The sequence below is a fragment of the Cupressus sempervirens genome, chromosome 9 (genome assembly GCF_028749045.1).
Source record: "Cupressus sempervirens isolate cs-2001-9-10 chromosome 9, ASM2874904v1, whole genome shotgun sequence".
NCBI lineage: Eukaryota > Viridiplantae > Streptophyta > Pinopsida > Cupressales > Cupressaceae > Cupressus > Cupressus sempervirens.
Window position 1 is genome coordinate 728,941,167 of NC_143126.1, and position 15,405 is coordinate 728,956,571.

Here is a 15,405-nt window from a genome sequence, read left to right on the forward strand (position 1 = left end):
CCTTCTTTACCTGGACCCATTGTAGCATTACACCACTGGATGATGGATTTTCAATTTACCAATATGCTCCATCTTTGTACTTTAGTTCTTCATGAGCTAAGGCCTTTTTGATACATGCGCCTACACCATCATGCTCTCCCTTTCCATGACCAACCTCTATGAAATTTCACATATATTAAATTCTAGACAACATGTGCATCATGCTCAACCAATAGAACATTTGTGCATTCTTGAATTGAAATGCACAATTGTCTGACCAAATAATATGCTGATGATATGGTATGCCCATATTAGCCAAATTTTCATAAAATAGTTGAAAACAACCATGTACAAACTCCGTAGAATGTGATCAATCATCACTGATGTAAAAATGGTACTCCCTCAAAATTTTCCAATCATCCTTTATACTTGTAGGTGAATGCATGAATGTTATGTGAACAAATATGGAAACCTATTGAGAAGTATAATACTTTGTTTGCACCTCATTTTGTGGTTGTAGTGTGTAGCTCTCTGTGAGGTCTACAACTGAAACAATGGTATCCAGTGAAAATGTATCCTTGCACAACTTGAATTGCAAATCTAGCTATCGAGCTCTATGTGTATGCCTTGCATACTTGTAAATAATCTTTTCACAAAAAATCTTGATGAAATCATACACTAGAATCTTTTCAATGACTAATTCATATCTTTTACTTTGTTTCCCATCTTTTAGAGCATATGTCACTATCTTATATTTTCCGTAATCTACTATTTTATTTTCAATTGCATGTGTACTATCCATATGTTCACAAGTTGATAAAAGTTGCAAAGAGCCACAAAATAAACATGTACCATCTAAGCATGATGTCTTGTAAAAATTTTAACCATCCCCTACTTCACATAAAATGTTGGATATGGGTTCTTTTGAAAATTTAGATGGCTTATTCATGTCACAATCCTGCAAAACAAACTTAGAATGCAAAAACACACATATATGCCTAAAAATATCAAAATGGATAGAAAATTCAATATGTATCTTATAACAACAAGTTGTGCGAGTGTGATTTATCTTCACATAAAAAGGTTTACCCAACTAAAAAAAATTGACTTATTCGAATTTGAGGATACATACCAATAAATTTTGCAAAAAAATGTGTCTAAGTTGAGTCCAAAAAATGTTTTGCATGTGGGTTTCGATTTTGGCTACCAATCCTCCTTACAACATCTCTTTGATTAGGAGAAACACGTGTGTTATTTGTTCAAAAACCTTCAATCAATGATTTCAAAGCTTCACTAATTTCTTTATCCTTTTGTGGTACTCTACCACTAAATGTCCATAACTCATTTTTTGTTGGATCTTCCAATCTTTTACCCCTTAATATGGCTCTCCTTAGAGTACCTCTACCAATTTTCAATGTTTTGTTTCTCTTTCTCATGAGTCGAGCTTTCTTCATTTGGGTATTTACTATTGTCGATGTAAGTACTCATCTTGTGATATTACTATCTTTGGTGCGTAATTTAGAACCCATTTTTTCATAAGCACTTATTAAATTTTTTACAATATATTTTTTATTTGAATCGTCCATTGTTCTTAGCCCAAGAATCTTCATGATAGACCTAAATTTCAAATTCTTCATCATTTCAACAAATAATTGGCATTCACCTGTAATATTTAATTCTTCAAAAAATAATCTCCACATACAATTAACTTTTCGTTGACAAGTACGCTTGCTAATCTTGTGAGACATTGATTTCAAAATGTTAGTATCAATATCAATCAAATATTTTGGTCTTCTAAAATAAATTTTAGAAGGTGTTATAATCTCTTCCATTCCTTCAACATTTTGAACATCAACATAAGGTTGAGTACTTTTCATACCTTGAACCGAGATGATGTGCCTTGGCAATAAGATGCAAAAGATGGAATATCACCTACTTGATATGTTAATGTTGTGCCTTCAACATGACATGGAGTGTGTACATCGTTGGATCTACAAATTAGCATCTCTTCAACATAACATGATGATATGACTCCAACATTGGAAGATGGTGTAGCTTCACAATTCAATTGTCTTTTTGAGCATAACGGTCTCATTCGTTATCTTTTTCTTTCCAATTCTTCCTTTTTGTTTCTTTGTTTCAATGATTCTTGTTCTTTTTTTAAAGTCAATTCTTCATTATTGCTTTGCAATTTTCTTTATTCATGTAGTAGTTTTATTTTATCTCTTTTAATTGCCAAATCTCTCTCCCTCTCTTCTGTTGTTTGAGTTTTTGGTTTCTTCCTTAGCATGATGATGATTTCTATATGTCAAATTATTCAAACATCTAAATTACTTACAATTTGTAAATTACAAATCATTCAAATGCATATACAAATTACAATTATTTCAATGAATACACAATATATATTAAACAACTTGTCAAATTTCTAACTATTTTCAAATAACAATTCATTCAAACATACAAATTTCAATGAATTCACTATATATTAAACATATCAAATTATAATCAAATTTGTCTCTATGTAACAACAAAGAATATTTAAAAAGGACTGCACTAACATTTTCTATAGAAAGAATATTCAAAAAGTCTTCAAATAGTGTTTGCTAACTTTCAACATCTTGAAACCTGTGTTTTTTTTCGAAACAATAGAATGCACAACAAACAAAAAACAAAATATGGATTAGTAGGGACCCAAACTTTTATTATGACCATTTTTGGGTGTTTTCATATAGTGTGTATGCACTATAGCACGTACGCCCTATAAAGCGCGTATGCACTATGTGAAAAATAATCTCTCCCTATCCCACCATCCCCCATCTACTACTCTCTCTCTCTCTCTCACTCTCTCTCTCTCTCTCTCTCTCTCTATCTATCTATCTCCCTCTCCCACTCTCTCTCCCATCCCCTACTCTCTCTCTCTCTCTCTCTCTCTCTCTCTCTCTCTCTATCGCTCTCCCTCTCCCACTCCCTCTCTCACTACCTAATCTCTCTCTCACTCACTCTCCCTCTCCCACTACCTACTCTCTCTCTCTCCCATCCCCTACTCTCACTCTCTCTCTCTCCCCCATTCTCTACTCTCTCTCTTACACACACTCCCATCCCCCCTCTCTCTCTCTCCCTCTCCCACTCCCTCTCCCACTGCCTACTCTCTCTCTCTCTCTCTCTCTCTCTCTCTCTCTCTCTCTCTCTCTCATCCCCTACTCTTTAGATCTCACACACACACTCCCATCCCCCCTCTCTCCCCAACTCCCTCTCCCATCGCCTACTCTCTCTCTCTCTCTCATCCCCTATTCTCACTCTCTCTCCCATCCCCTACTCTCTCTCACACTCTCACCCATCCCCTACTCTCTCTTACACACACACACACTCCCATTCCCCCTCTCCCTCTCCCTCTCCCACTCCCTCTCTCATTGCCTACTCTCTCTCTCTCTCTCTCTCTCTCTCTCTCTCTCTCTCTCCCATCCATCCCCCACTCTCTATCTTTCACACACACTCCCATCCCCTCCTCTCTCTCACACACACACACACACACACATCTCCTCTCTCTCTCTCTCTCTCTCTCTCTCTCTCTCTCATCCTCCTCCTCTCTCTCTCTCCCTCCCTCTCCCACTCTCTCTCCCATCCCCTACTCTCAATCTCTCTCTCCCATCATGTACTCTCTCTCTCTTTCTCTCTCTGCCACCCCCTACTCTCTTTCACACTCTCTCCCATCCCCTACTCTCTCTTACACACACTCTCATCCCCCCCTCTCTCTCTCTCTTTCACACACACACACACACACACACACACACACACACACACACACACACCCCTCTCTCTCTCCTCTCTCATCCCCTACTATCTCTCTCTCACACACACTACCATCCCCCCTCTCTCTCCCACTCCCTCTCCCACTGCCTACTCTCTCTCCCTCTCCCTCTCTACTCTCTCCCATCCCCTACTCTCACTCTCTCTCTCCCATCCCCTACTCTCACTCTCTTTGCCATCCCCTACTCTCTCTCTCTCTCGCATCCCCTACTCTCTCTCTCTCTCTCACACTCTCACACACACACCCACACACCCACACACCCCCATCCCCCCCACCCCCCTCTCTCTCTCTCTGCCTCTCTCCTTCCCTCTCTATTGAAATTTAGGTCTTAATAGTGTGTGCACAACATACACACTATTAAGACCCAAATTTTAAAAAGCTTTAAAGATTTGCATTCTACCAAGCCTAAGGCTTGGTTTTGCCTTGGGGATCCAACCCAAAGGTTTAGACTCTCTAAACTGGTTTGAGATGTGTTTTGCTACAAACATACAAAAAATGATTGATTTTTCTTGTGTGCTCTCCTTCAAGTTTCCTTGTGGTTGAGCATTGATAAAATCAAGTTACATAACATTGTAGGTCTCCGTGTTAGCTTTATAACCATATTTAAAAAAAAAAAAATTGAACTATTTCAAGTCTTTCAACTATAATTTATTTTGAATGTATGTCCATTTTTTGCCAAAAACCAACATGTACTAATTGGGCTATAGATTTTAGCTCGTTCATCAAATTTTGCAACAACTCAATTTTTTAGAAACTAGACTTCATTCTACACACTTTGAAAAAAATAAATAAATTTGGTTTTAGATTAGTTTTCAATCATTTCTAGGGAGAGCACACAGATATTTCATATTTTTGGGATGTGTCCAATTAAAAAATTCATTAAAAAAAATACAAAGTATAAAATTAACCAAAAAATTTGGGATAAACTACACACTTTTAGGTAACTTTTAATTAGAGCGATTAAAGAATTTTTTTAAAAAAGTTAAAATTTTAGGGGGGCCACACTTTGTACTGTGTTATGTTTGTTCTGGATAAACAGTACCACTTTCAGTGGCCCCCTTTTTTGATGACCTAAAACTAAACCATTTTGAAAAAAAAATAGTAGTTTAGAAACTAAAATCAAAGGACTACTACTTTTCTTTTTGTCATATCTTAAAATTTTGAGTGTAACTATCTTCAAATTTTTGTTGAAGTTTAGAAATTGCTGATTTCAAAAAAAAGGTGTCCACTTATACCCCCTTTTGGCACCACAACTTGGTGCACTTACCCTTGGATGCATTCAATGAATGACTTGTCAAATTCAAAACAAGGAAAACATCTACCTTGTTCCTAGGTTTGTTACTCAGAGACTTTGCCAGATTTGAAGTTGGAGGTTGTGTTGCTATCGACTTCTTAAGGGTTTGTTGTTTGCTCCAAAGAATGGAGAGCAAATTTGAGTTAATCTTGGTATTTCTTCTACCTCCATGCTTAGAGGGAACCTTCACATAGGGTTTCAAGTTCTTTCTACTCCCTCTTGATCTTCTAGCATCATATTTGCATGATCAAACTACCGTCCATCATCTCCGATCATCTTCCGCAACAGTTTTAGGGCTAAGGGAATGGAGGAAGGGTAGTACATATTGCGACCTCCAAAAGACATGGCATTGTCTAAGATACCTATTGAATTCTTCATGAAAAAAAAAGTAATATTTTAATTTGTAGAATTGTAAAATTTTATTTTATTTGATAGTGTAATTTATTATTATTATTTTATACACAGATATTTTATAGAAGATTTGAACTCAACATCATTTAAGTACTTACAATATGAATTTGATCCTTAAATCAAATGTCTTCTAACATAACTATTTTTGCTTAAAATGACAAATCAATTTCTATATTAATACAAATATTGTATAAACTTTATTAAATTTATAATGTAAGAAAACATAATTTACATAATTTCTTATAATATACAAATATTGTATAAACTTTATTATATTTATAATGTAAGAAAAATCAATTTACATAATTTCTTTCAATATATTTTCACTATGAAGATAAATAACTCCTTAAAATTTTATAATTTTATAGTTGGAAGATTATAATTTGAAGCTGCGCTTAGTTATTATTTTTAAATAAGGGATATTTCTTGCAATTTTATAAGGTATATGTAATATGCAATTTTTTCCTAAATAATAATAATATTTGTTCCCATTAGATTCTGCTGACTTGTAGCAATTATATACCCATAGTAAACTATGCGATTAATCCGGGGCGCCTTGCTTTTTACACTGTACTACAGATTTTTCACGGTAGTTATCGTTGGTTTCCAATTTTCAACATGTGCTTCTGACTCAAGTATGTAATGCTTCCTGATAAAAAATCAACAATGCGCTATTAACTGAGATAATTTAGCAAAGAGCAGATCAGCCATAAACATGTCGTGTCCATATTTTAAAAATGAAATACTAAATGCCACAGTACAATGTGCACTATGCAGTGTGATCTCTATCATGTATGATCAGATTCGAGTCCACTAAAAATTTCATGAAATGAACAGTGACATCCCAAGGATGTGATGGTAATGTGCTCCATGGTTATTGTTTCATTCTAATCTCTTGAAGGTAAAACAAAAGGGCAAAACCTACAAGCTTTGAATTGTTCCTCTTCACAGCAAAAGCCCCGAATTTAGCCCTTATTATACAATACCCTTTTATTTCAAGCATGCGGCTGTACACTACCTGTAATTCCAGATTGATAAAAATGCGCTAACAATCAGAGCCAGTAATATGCCGACGAGTTGGAAGAAAACCGACTTTGTTTACTTACCCTGCAAGCAATGGTTGGCAAACTTTGACGGTCGCTTCTGCATTCCATCAGACCTGAAACCACCAGAAAATAAATATATGATTCACAAATAAGAAATTCTTGAGATTAATTACTTTGGTTCAATCAGAAGCTCAGTGTGTCTAATTTGATTGACATACAGAAAAATGGAAACAAAAAAAATATGATGGCTAGCAGGTCTATAAATCCCATTTATTCTAAAGAAGAGCTTATCTATAGGAAGAAACAGCAACTTAGATAAAAGAAACTCGTCAGACTGTAATCACTTACAATATTTAAACTCCTGGAACAGCAGTGTACAACCAATTGTAGAATTCGTCCGTTGGTCTAACACCAATGGACTGAGATTTTTCAGAAATAATAGAGGCACGTGGAATTCTTGCCTTTTCATATTCTTCAAAGGCACTCCTGATAAATCGTAACAGGGATTTCAGAAAATAAATCCAAAATTTTAAGTCTATTATTACACAATTAGCATACTCAAAACATATACAAGTAGCGTAACTCTAAGCACACATCTAATTATTTTCCTGAAAAAATGTCTATGATGAATATGGTTAACAGAGATTTCACTTTGAATTAATTTCAGCAGAAAGACAAAAACAAGATGCATTGACCTTAAATCAGAAGAAATTTCAAGCTGCTTAGCAAGCTCTAATCCGTCCTCAAAAGAAAGATTAGCTCCTTGACCATACGATGGAGTTACAGCATGTGCAGCATCTGACAGATGATGAAATATTGAAAGATCTTGATTAGCAAAAAAGGCAACAGTAGAGTATTTTGATTTGGGGATATGGAATTTTGATTTGTAGAAATGTAATTGTAACATAGAACATATTAAAGAAATACTAGTAAATGTAACAAATATGCCTCCAAATGATAAAGATTTAACCTCCCAGAAGAACAACATGACCACATGACCACTTTGGAAGCACAGGAACATCTAACACCCTACGTTCTAGGATAAATTCTGGATCTGTGACCTGCCAAGAATGTGAGCTAGATTCCTCAGTTGATGAGATAAAATATGCAAGGCATTTTATAAGCTTCAAACACTAATGAGAAACACAACTGAAGAACTAATATAGTCTTGATGCATGGACATACTCACCTGAATAACATGGGAAGCAACATCCCATCCTTCAAAATATTTTAACAGCCTTTCTTTTGCCTCCTCTTTACTTCTTGAACGAATTTTTGTTTCTCCTTGAGTACATTCATCTGTGACACTTAAGGCCCAATACAGTTTATCTTTCACACCATTTATAATAAATGTTGTTCGGCCATTTTGCATCGCTGCAAGAGTTCCAGTCACCAAGGCCTTGACAAAACAGACCCTCATCAAGAATGGAACCAGATGGAAGCTCAAAATGGTCTCAGCATTTGCTAGGACATATAATATGCATACCAGTCAAATTGCTCATTGACACTATTGTCGACACAGGTCACTATTTGAAATCAAGGACGAGTTCTTCAAAAGACAGACTGTCAAAAGAAACAACAGAAGTTGATTTTGATTTGATAAATACCTTATGTGAGCAGAGACTTCTGTCAATTACCGCACGCCACATTGTCCTCCCATTGTCACGAGGGTGTATTGCACCAAACAAAATATTCCTTGTAGTTGAGTGTATCCCATCTGCGCCTATGACCAAAGGAGCCTGTTTAAAATCCACAATCACATTAAATGAAGGATTTATAAATTCAAAAATCAGTCAGTTTAAAATATCTGTATCCTGCAAGAGGGACAATGGACATTGTAGTTAGCTTACGATGCCTATTTGATAACATTTGTTATCTGGCACTGTATTAATTGTCCATATTAAGTGTTGGTTGGTTGATTGTTTTGTTCCTCTCCGCAACCATTGGGTCCTTCAAATATGTTGTGTATCATGAAGGAAGGTAGTATGATGTAGTCAGATGGACCATAATCCTTTGCCAACCATTCTCTGTAATAATTTTTTTAGTGAATAAAGACATTTTACCCCTCTATCTGTATGCAGTGTCATCTTCGTTATCACTTCGTGTATTTGATTTATCAGATATAGCAATAAACATTTGGCCGACTGCAAACATCCTTTTTACTTGAAAAGTATTAGTATCATATGATTTCTTAAAAGCATGGTATGTGAACCTATGCTCCACGGGGATATCCCCTGAGTTTTTTGACCCGCTCCCATCCCCGGTATGGTATGGGGACATCATTTTCCCATCCCCTCTCTCGTACCCTTTTCTACGAATTTCGGAAATGGTCCATAAAACAACTCTGAGAGTGGTAGGGGACAGCTAGGGGAGTCTCTTAACAGTCCTGATGACTTCTGGCCCATCCCCTATGACCCAAGCCATTTTTGGATAAGCAGTTTTGGAAACAATACATTTTTAAATTTGGAAAAAAGGGGTGGCTTGCTCACAACGACACCCAAACTACATTTGACATTACCAAGACCTTATCTAATCATAAAATAACCAAAAAGAAGAAAAAGAAATTAATTTTCATAATTGCAGAGGAGAAGAGTAGCAAGAGGAGCAGTGGGTCAAGTAGTGAACAACAGTTGAAAGAGGGGGTTAGGGCATAAAATCTTGTTGATTTAGACTCTTAGACCTACTATCAATGAATTTTGAACAATGACATATTATTATGGACTTTTATGTTTATTGTTTAATAGTTTAGTTATAGTATTTACATTTTAATATTTTATGTCATTTCATGCTTGAAAGTTGGAGTCTTTGGGCATGTTTGGTATATGTATGCCATATATTGACAATGGATCATGGAAGCATTTGAATTTTGTTAATTTGCTTATCAATCACATGTGAAATCTCAATTCAAGTCTAATGCTAAGTATTTAGTTTTAAAAATGTCTATGATGAATGCTTTTATCAATGTTGTGATATAAATATTTGACATTTCTTTCTCTATTAAAAAATTTCCCTAATTTTTTAATAGCCCTCCCCTACCATTCCCTAAAATGTATCTGTACTGGAAACATGTCTTGCCATTCCCTGCCATCAACATCTGCGAAACTCCGTGGAGCATAGATGTGAACAACTAGACTACCGGGTTTGCAGCTATATAAGTTCCTTATATGCAGGGATGACATTCTTCCAGTCTACGACCTGGAAACAGACAGTGACAAAACTTGATTTGATCCCTTGACAAGCTGCCATTCAGTAAGCTGGATTGTTCTTTAGGTGAAGTCATTTATATTTTATGAATGAAATTTGACAAAATGAATGAAAAATATCAGACATATGAATCATTTTCGAGGGCATTTAGCAGAATATTGTGTTATTAACTTAAGTCAGATTTCAAAGCTGAGCATGAGGTGCCCTCCAAGCCGAGAGAACAAAGGTTTACATAAATTGAGAAGGTAGATACATCTGATCTAGATATTTTCTATATGATAGAAAATTATCTCAGCCACCTCACTCTCCGTAAGATGAAGCAGCTGAGAGTAAAATGAATCACTAGAAAACCAGGATTGACAAGTTTCTAGATAGCATTCTCACTCTTCTAAAGGCCCATAGTCATATGTTTTTTATTTTCTTGCTTAATTCTCATTTGATTTTGATACTGTAGTTACCAAGAATGTTTTGTATTGCCATTAAAATGTCCGCTTTTGTACTTTTGAGTCATACCTCGTGATTTTATAATGTTTGAACTCTAGCAATGTTTTAGGTTCACCATTTTCACTTTATATGCGATTATGATCTTATTATCTGGTCTGCATCATGGATGATTGACTACGCATCTTTGACATCTCAATTGTATTAGTTGTAGATAATTTTTAGTCAATTTTGGTTACTTCATATCATATTATGAATTATATCATCTTGTTTATATACTTCAGCTATCTTCGTAATACACACTAAGTTCTTTGTGCAGGCATAAGTTTCCTCAACACTGATTAATCTAGAGACGATTGGCTTGAATAAATGTGTTAACTTTGAGAATTGATTTGAGTTGCAAGATGAGCGCTATGGAGTCACATGGATCCTCTGCCCAAATCAGCATTGATACTAGATATATGTTTTCTTAAACTCACGAAACATGTACAAGTGTTTTATTTAGGCTTCTTTTTTCTTCTTGTGTTTGTAATGCTTATAAAGTGTTCGACAAATAACCATGTGTTAGAATTGAACACAGTATTATGGATTTTATTTTTTAATGTCTTGATTGCATTATTGAAAAGAAATTAGAAAGGTTAAATACATTTATTTGAAAAGGTTACAGAATGGCCATTTGAAAAGACGTAAAAAGGGCAAATAAAAAAAGGCTATTTTGGGGGTTTTAGGTGTAATTACTAATAGTCCTTTACTAAATTTTCATAAAACATACTTCAATCTAGAACACTCATAAGAAATAGATATGTGAAAGCATTAGATTTGAAACATCGATAAAAGTAAAATAGATTTACCCATCTAATAATGGGCTCTAACTAAATGTTTCATTCAAGTAACATATCAATTTCAAATGACTAAATAAATATTCTGAAAATGCTCAAATTGCTTAACCACCCAAAACACTATTAAAATCCTAAGTTACCAATTCGGATGTGGATTTTGGAAGCGGATACGGGATGTGCGATTTTATATTTTTTTGGATGCGGATGGGGGAGGAAACGTATAATATGTATGCAAAGAAATGCAAGAAATATACAAAAACAAATCATTTGATAGTATGACTATGATGCTTCACCTTTTATCAAAACTCAAGATATTTCAAAATTCATATGATATATCAATATGTGCTTGTCCAACATTAGAGTTTAGGCAATAAGTTCAAATTTTCAAGATCTCAACAAAATAAAAACTTAGTTAATGATTGAAGATTCAATCAACTAATAGTCTAATATGCATCAGAGTCTGAATCATAAGGATTCACAAGAAAATCCACATTCTCATCATCATCTCTGATTGCTGAAAGATCATTTGAACCAAACATGGTTCTAGGTATGCTAGATGCACCACGTGCCACGCTATCATCATCACTATCTTCGACTATAGTAAGCTCATGAAGTGTTGCATCCAAATCTGCACACTCAAGGGCTACATCCCAAAGCTTTGTTCCCCTTCCTTGTAATGATCATTCCTACGTGACAAAAGACGCAAGCTGGTGTGGACAAAGACCAAGTCCTCAACTTTCTTGGAGCCCAACCGATTGCGCTTCATTGGATGGATAAAGGAGTATGTACTCCAATTCCTTTCAGCAGCAGAGGAACTAGCAACCTAGATGGTAGTCACAAAACATGCAAATGAAAAGAAAATTAATTTTAAAGAATGTGTGAAACACTAAATTCTAGAATGCAAGTGTAAACATAAATATTAGAAGTTTAAAACAAAACAAAATTAAAATCTTACTTGTGATAGGACCTCGATTGCAATAGGTTGAATATGCTTGAAAGGTTGACCATACATGTACCACCATGTGATAGCTCCCGTTCTATTTTGGTCCTTTAGTGCAAATGGAGAATGCTTTAACCTTGAAGCAAACAACCCAAATTCTTCCCTCTCTTTTTCATGCATTTCTTCTAGTGGGAAGAAACTTGTAAGAGCTTTGTGGCACCCCTCAACAACCTCCTCATCCACAAATGGTGCAACTCTACCCGACATACTAATACCTCCTCACTATAGTACCTAGGAGATAAGGCATATGCAAGGAGGTGCAATGGGGTAGTCATCTTATTCCAGCGATGGTGGATGATTGCTTCCACTTGATTGCATAAAGTTTCTCTTTGTATAGGGTAACTCTCATGTGTTTGTATAAAATGTTTTACCTTCTCAACCCTGGTGTCCATGCCATCATACACATCCCCCAAGAAAGGTGTACTTGTATCAGAAAAGCAGAGCATAGTCATGATGGGCTCGATGAAATCCAATACATATGCTACACAAGCCCACCAACTCTCACTCCAGATCAAATACTTGACCCTTTGACCTCTTTCTGAATTTGAGGCCTTCCATATGCCACATTGATTACCAATGACCATTTGGATCAATGCATCTTTTACCTTGAGGAGTCGTCTCATAACAATTGTATGAGATGCAAAACGAGTCTCAACAACCCATGCAAGTTAACAATATGTCAATTGATAATAAAATTACAAATTTTAACTTTTAACTAAATTACAAATCCATTAAACTTAGTGTTTTTAAAAAATTAGTTTACTTTTAGCAACTCCAATTTGGAGTATGTTCTAAAAATGGATTGTGACATGTGGTGGTGTGTCACAAACATTTGTATCTCCTCCCCCTCTTGGTATATTTTCTTAACCCAATCTATTTCAGTGCCAATCTTTCGCATGATCAAATTAAGGGAGTGAATAGTGCATGGCGTCCAAAAAATATGGTCATACCAACTCTCAACCAAAGCACTTGCACCTTTGCAATTTTTGGCATTGTCTGTGACCACTTGTACCACATTCTCACTACCCACCATCTCAATGGCCTCAATGAGAATTCTAGAAATGAATTCGGAATTCTTCACTTGCCCCTCAATTAACAACCTTAAAAAAATTGCCCCTTTCGGGGAAACTGCAATCACATTAATCAGTGGTCAGTTTCTTGTATCCTTCCAACCATCTGACACAATACTCAGACCGGAAGTTTTCCAAGATTTTTTGATTGGTTGAAGGTTTTTCTCTATATGTGTCTTCTCTTGTTGCAATAAAGTTGTACACACCTTTTCATACCCTGGGCTTGTGTAGTCAGCTGATGATTCTTTGATTGCTGCTACTATTTCCTTCCAATATGGTGATCTCACCAAGTTGAAAGGAAGCTCATTTGCATAGAGGCAATGTGCAATAGCTTCATCAACACAATTTGCCTTCATTTTAAATGTAGTGTGCAATGGGCCTCTTTTGCGGGTTGAAATTCCCACTTCTTCCTCATCCTCTCCTAGCACAGGTACTTGCAAGAATGGGTGTTGAGAGGATACAATTGGTTTAGTGGGTGCATGCATCTTGCTCTTTGAGGATGGACCTTGATACTAGTTTTTTTTTATCTATTGACTAATGCATCAGCAACTTCTTGTTCTCTTACAAATGAAAGTATTTTTGCACTAGTCATCCCATTACCATTTTTGCCTTTGCACATTCCAAATCCTTTGCCAATAGGGCCCATAAAATGAAGCTTCACTCGGGAATATGAGCTATTGAAAGGTTTTCCTTTGTTGCTTTGACAATAATTGCCCTTCCAATAGTATGAGCCACATCCTGCAACCTATGATATTCGTGTTGTATGTCTCCATAAAGAAGAACCTATATCAGGTTTGAAATTATTAGTCCCTTGCCCTTCTTGGCCCCCCACTGAACCTTGATTAGCACTATCACTGGCCTCCATTCTTGTATAGTTTTTTGCAATGTATTCTATAAGAATTTTTATTTTTTTTATTAGGTCCTAACAACTATGGACATCATGCTTACAAGTGGAAAGAAGTGAAAAAAACTACCAAAATAGATACCCAAACTTGCTTCTTTATATCATTTTTTAAAAAAATTGAGAAAAAACTTGCAAAATTCATCAAAGACTCAAAAAAAATCATCAAAATACTCAAGAATGGGATTGATCACTTACCTTGAATTTTAAACTCCTTTCAGAAAGCTATTTCTCGCCCTTCGATCAATCCTCTCAAAAATGCTGGACTTGGCTTCACAATGGCAATGCAAACTAGAGAGCAAATGAGAAGTGGTTGTAAATGCAAACAAAGTTCCAAAATGAGTTGTGAATGCCTTAAAATTCACCTTTAAGGTCGTTTTAGGGTTTCATAGGAAAAAATAACCTAAAAAAATCAATTTAGGCACATGCATAATAGGGAACTTAAGTTTTTTTTGGGTTTTTCTTTATATTATTGACCACTGGGCCTGCGGGTGCTGCTTGATGCTTTTGGAAGCCCTGTGGAAGCTGGCCGCAATAGGCTTCCGACCAGCTTCCACAGGGCTTCCAAAAGCACCACGGATCTATCCGCTTCAAATGTGGAAACCTGCCTTGTTCAAGATGAATTAGTATCCTAGTCAAAATCCTCCAAGCTTGAAATAGAGATGCAACTTCTATATGAATCTGTCCTCAAAATAACCAAATAATTTTCATTCTTAAATTGTCAAATGCAAGGGTTTTTGTCTTTATGTTTGAAAACTGAACTCTATGTAGAAATAATAAGATCATTTTCTACAAATGTAATAGCACTGCTCTTTATTTCTTTGTGTTCCAAATGTAGATTCAAATGTATTTAAATAAGAGAAGAGGAGACATGTCTCTATGGTAATTTGTTAGTTAATAATTAATTAGACAATATTAACAATAATATATATATAAAGGTTTGTCTAATTAATGATTAACCAATAATCATAAAAAGAATTATCTCTAGGTCAATTTAATCTGATTGAAGCTACAACATTAACACTCCCTCTTAGCTAGGGTGGATTGTTATAGAGCATAGTATATTCTCAAGCGTATAGAGATATTATCTCAATGTGATATTTTGGAATGACATATTTAAGGATATCAACACATATTCATCAAAATATATGTTATTTTTCAATATCATCTAAAGTATGATTCAACAACGAATATCAACCATATGATATTTATCAATCTCATATTCTTGTGTTATGTGCACTAGCATCAAATCTGTGATGCCTACCAAGAGAATATGTTATATCCTAGTAGGATATGAGTTCTCTGATTTCCAGCACTTCAAGACAACAACATAATGTAGTCAATCAGATAACAAGTAATCAAGGTGTCATGATCACTATCATGACAAGTATCATGACGTCCAACATAGT

The 15,405-nt window shown here is 35.4% G+C and overlaps 1 protein-coding gene across 3 annotated transcripts in view; it reads right to left on the reverse strand.

Annotated features, from left to right (window-relative positions):
- Positions 1-6,198: 6,198 nt before the first annotated feature.
- The window catches only part of LOC149540784 (uncharacterized), a 160,198-nt gene continuing 150,991 nt past the window's right edge, over positions 6,199-15,405 (reverse strand). For all 3 annotated transcript variants that reach the window (XM_089801861.1, XM_089801860.1, XM_089801862.1), the window contains 7 exons: positions 8,149-8,280; positions 7,731-7,940; positions 7,512-7,602; positions 7,237-7,339; positions 6,890-7,027; positions 6,602-6,654; positions 6,199-6,513 (listed from right to left, as the gene is read on the reverse strand). In XM_089801861.1, coding sequence (XP_089657987.1) covers positions 6,895-7,027; positions 7,237-7,339; positions 7,512-7,602; positions 7,731-7,940; positions 8,149-8,280 — 669 coding nt within the window. In that variant the 3' untranslated portion in view covers positions 6,199-6,513; positions 6,602-6,654; positions 6,890-6,894. The remainder of the gene's footprint in view (positions 6,514-6,601; positions 6,655-6,889; positions 7,028-7,236; positions 7,340-7,511; positions 7,603-7,730; positions 7,941-8,148; positions 8,281-15,405) is intronic.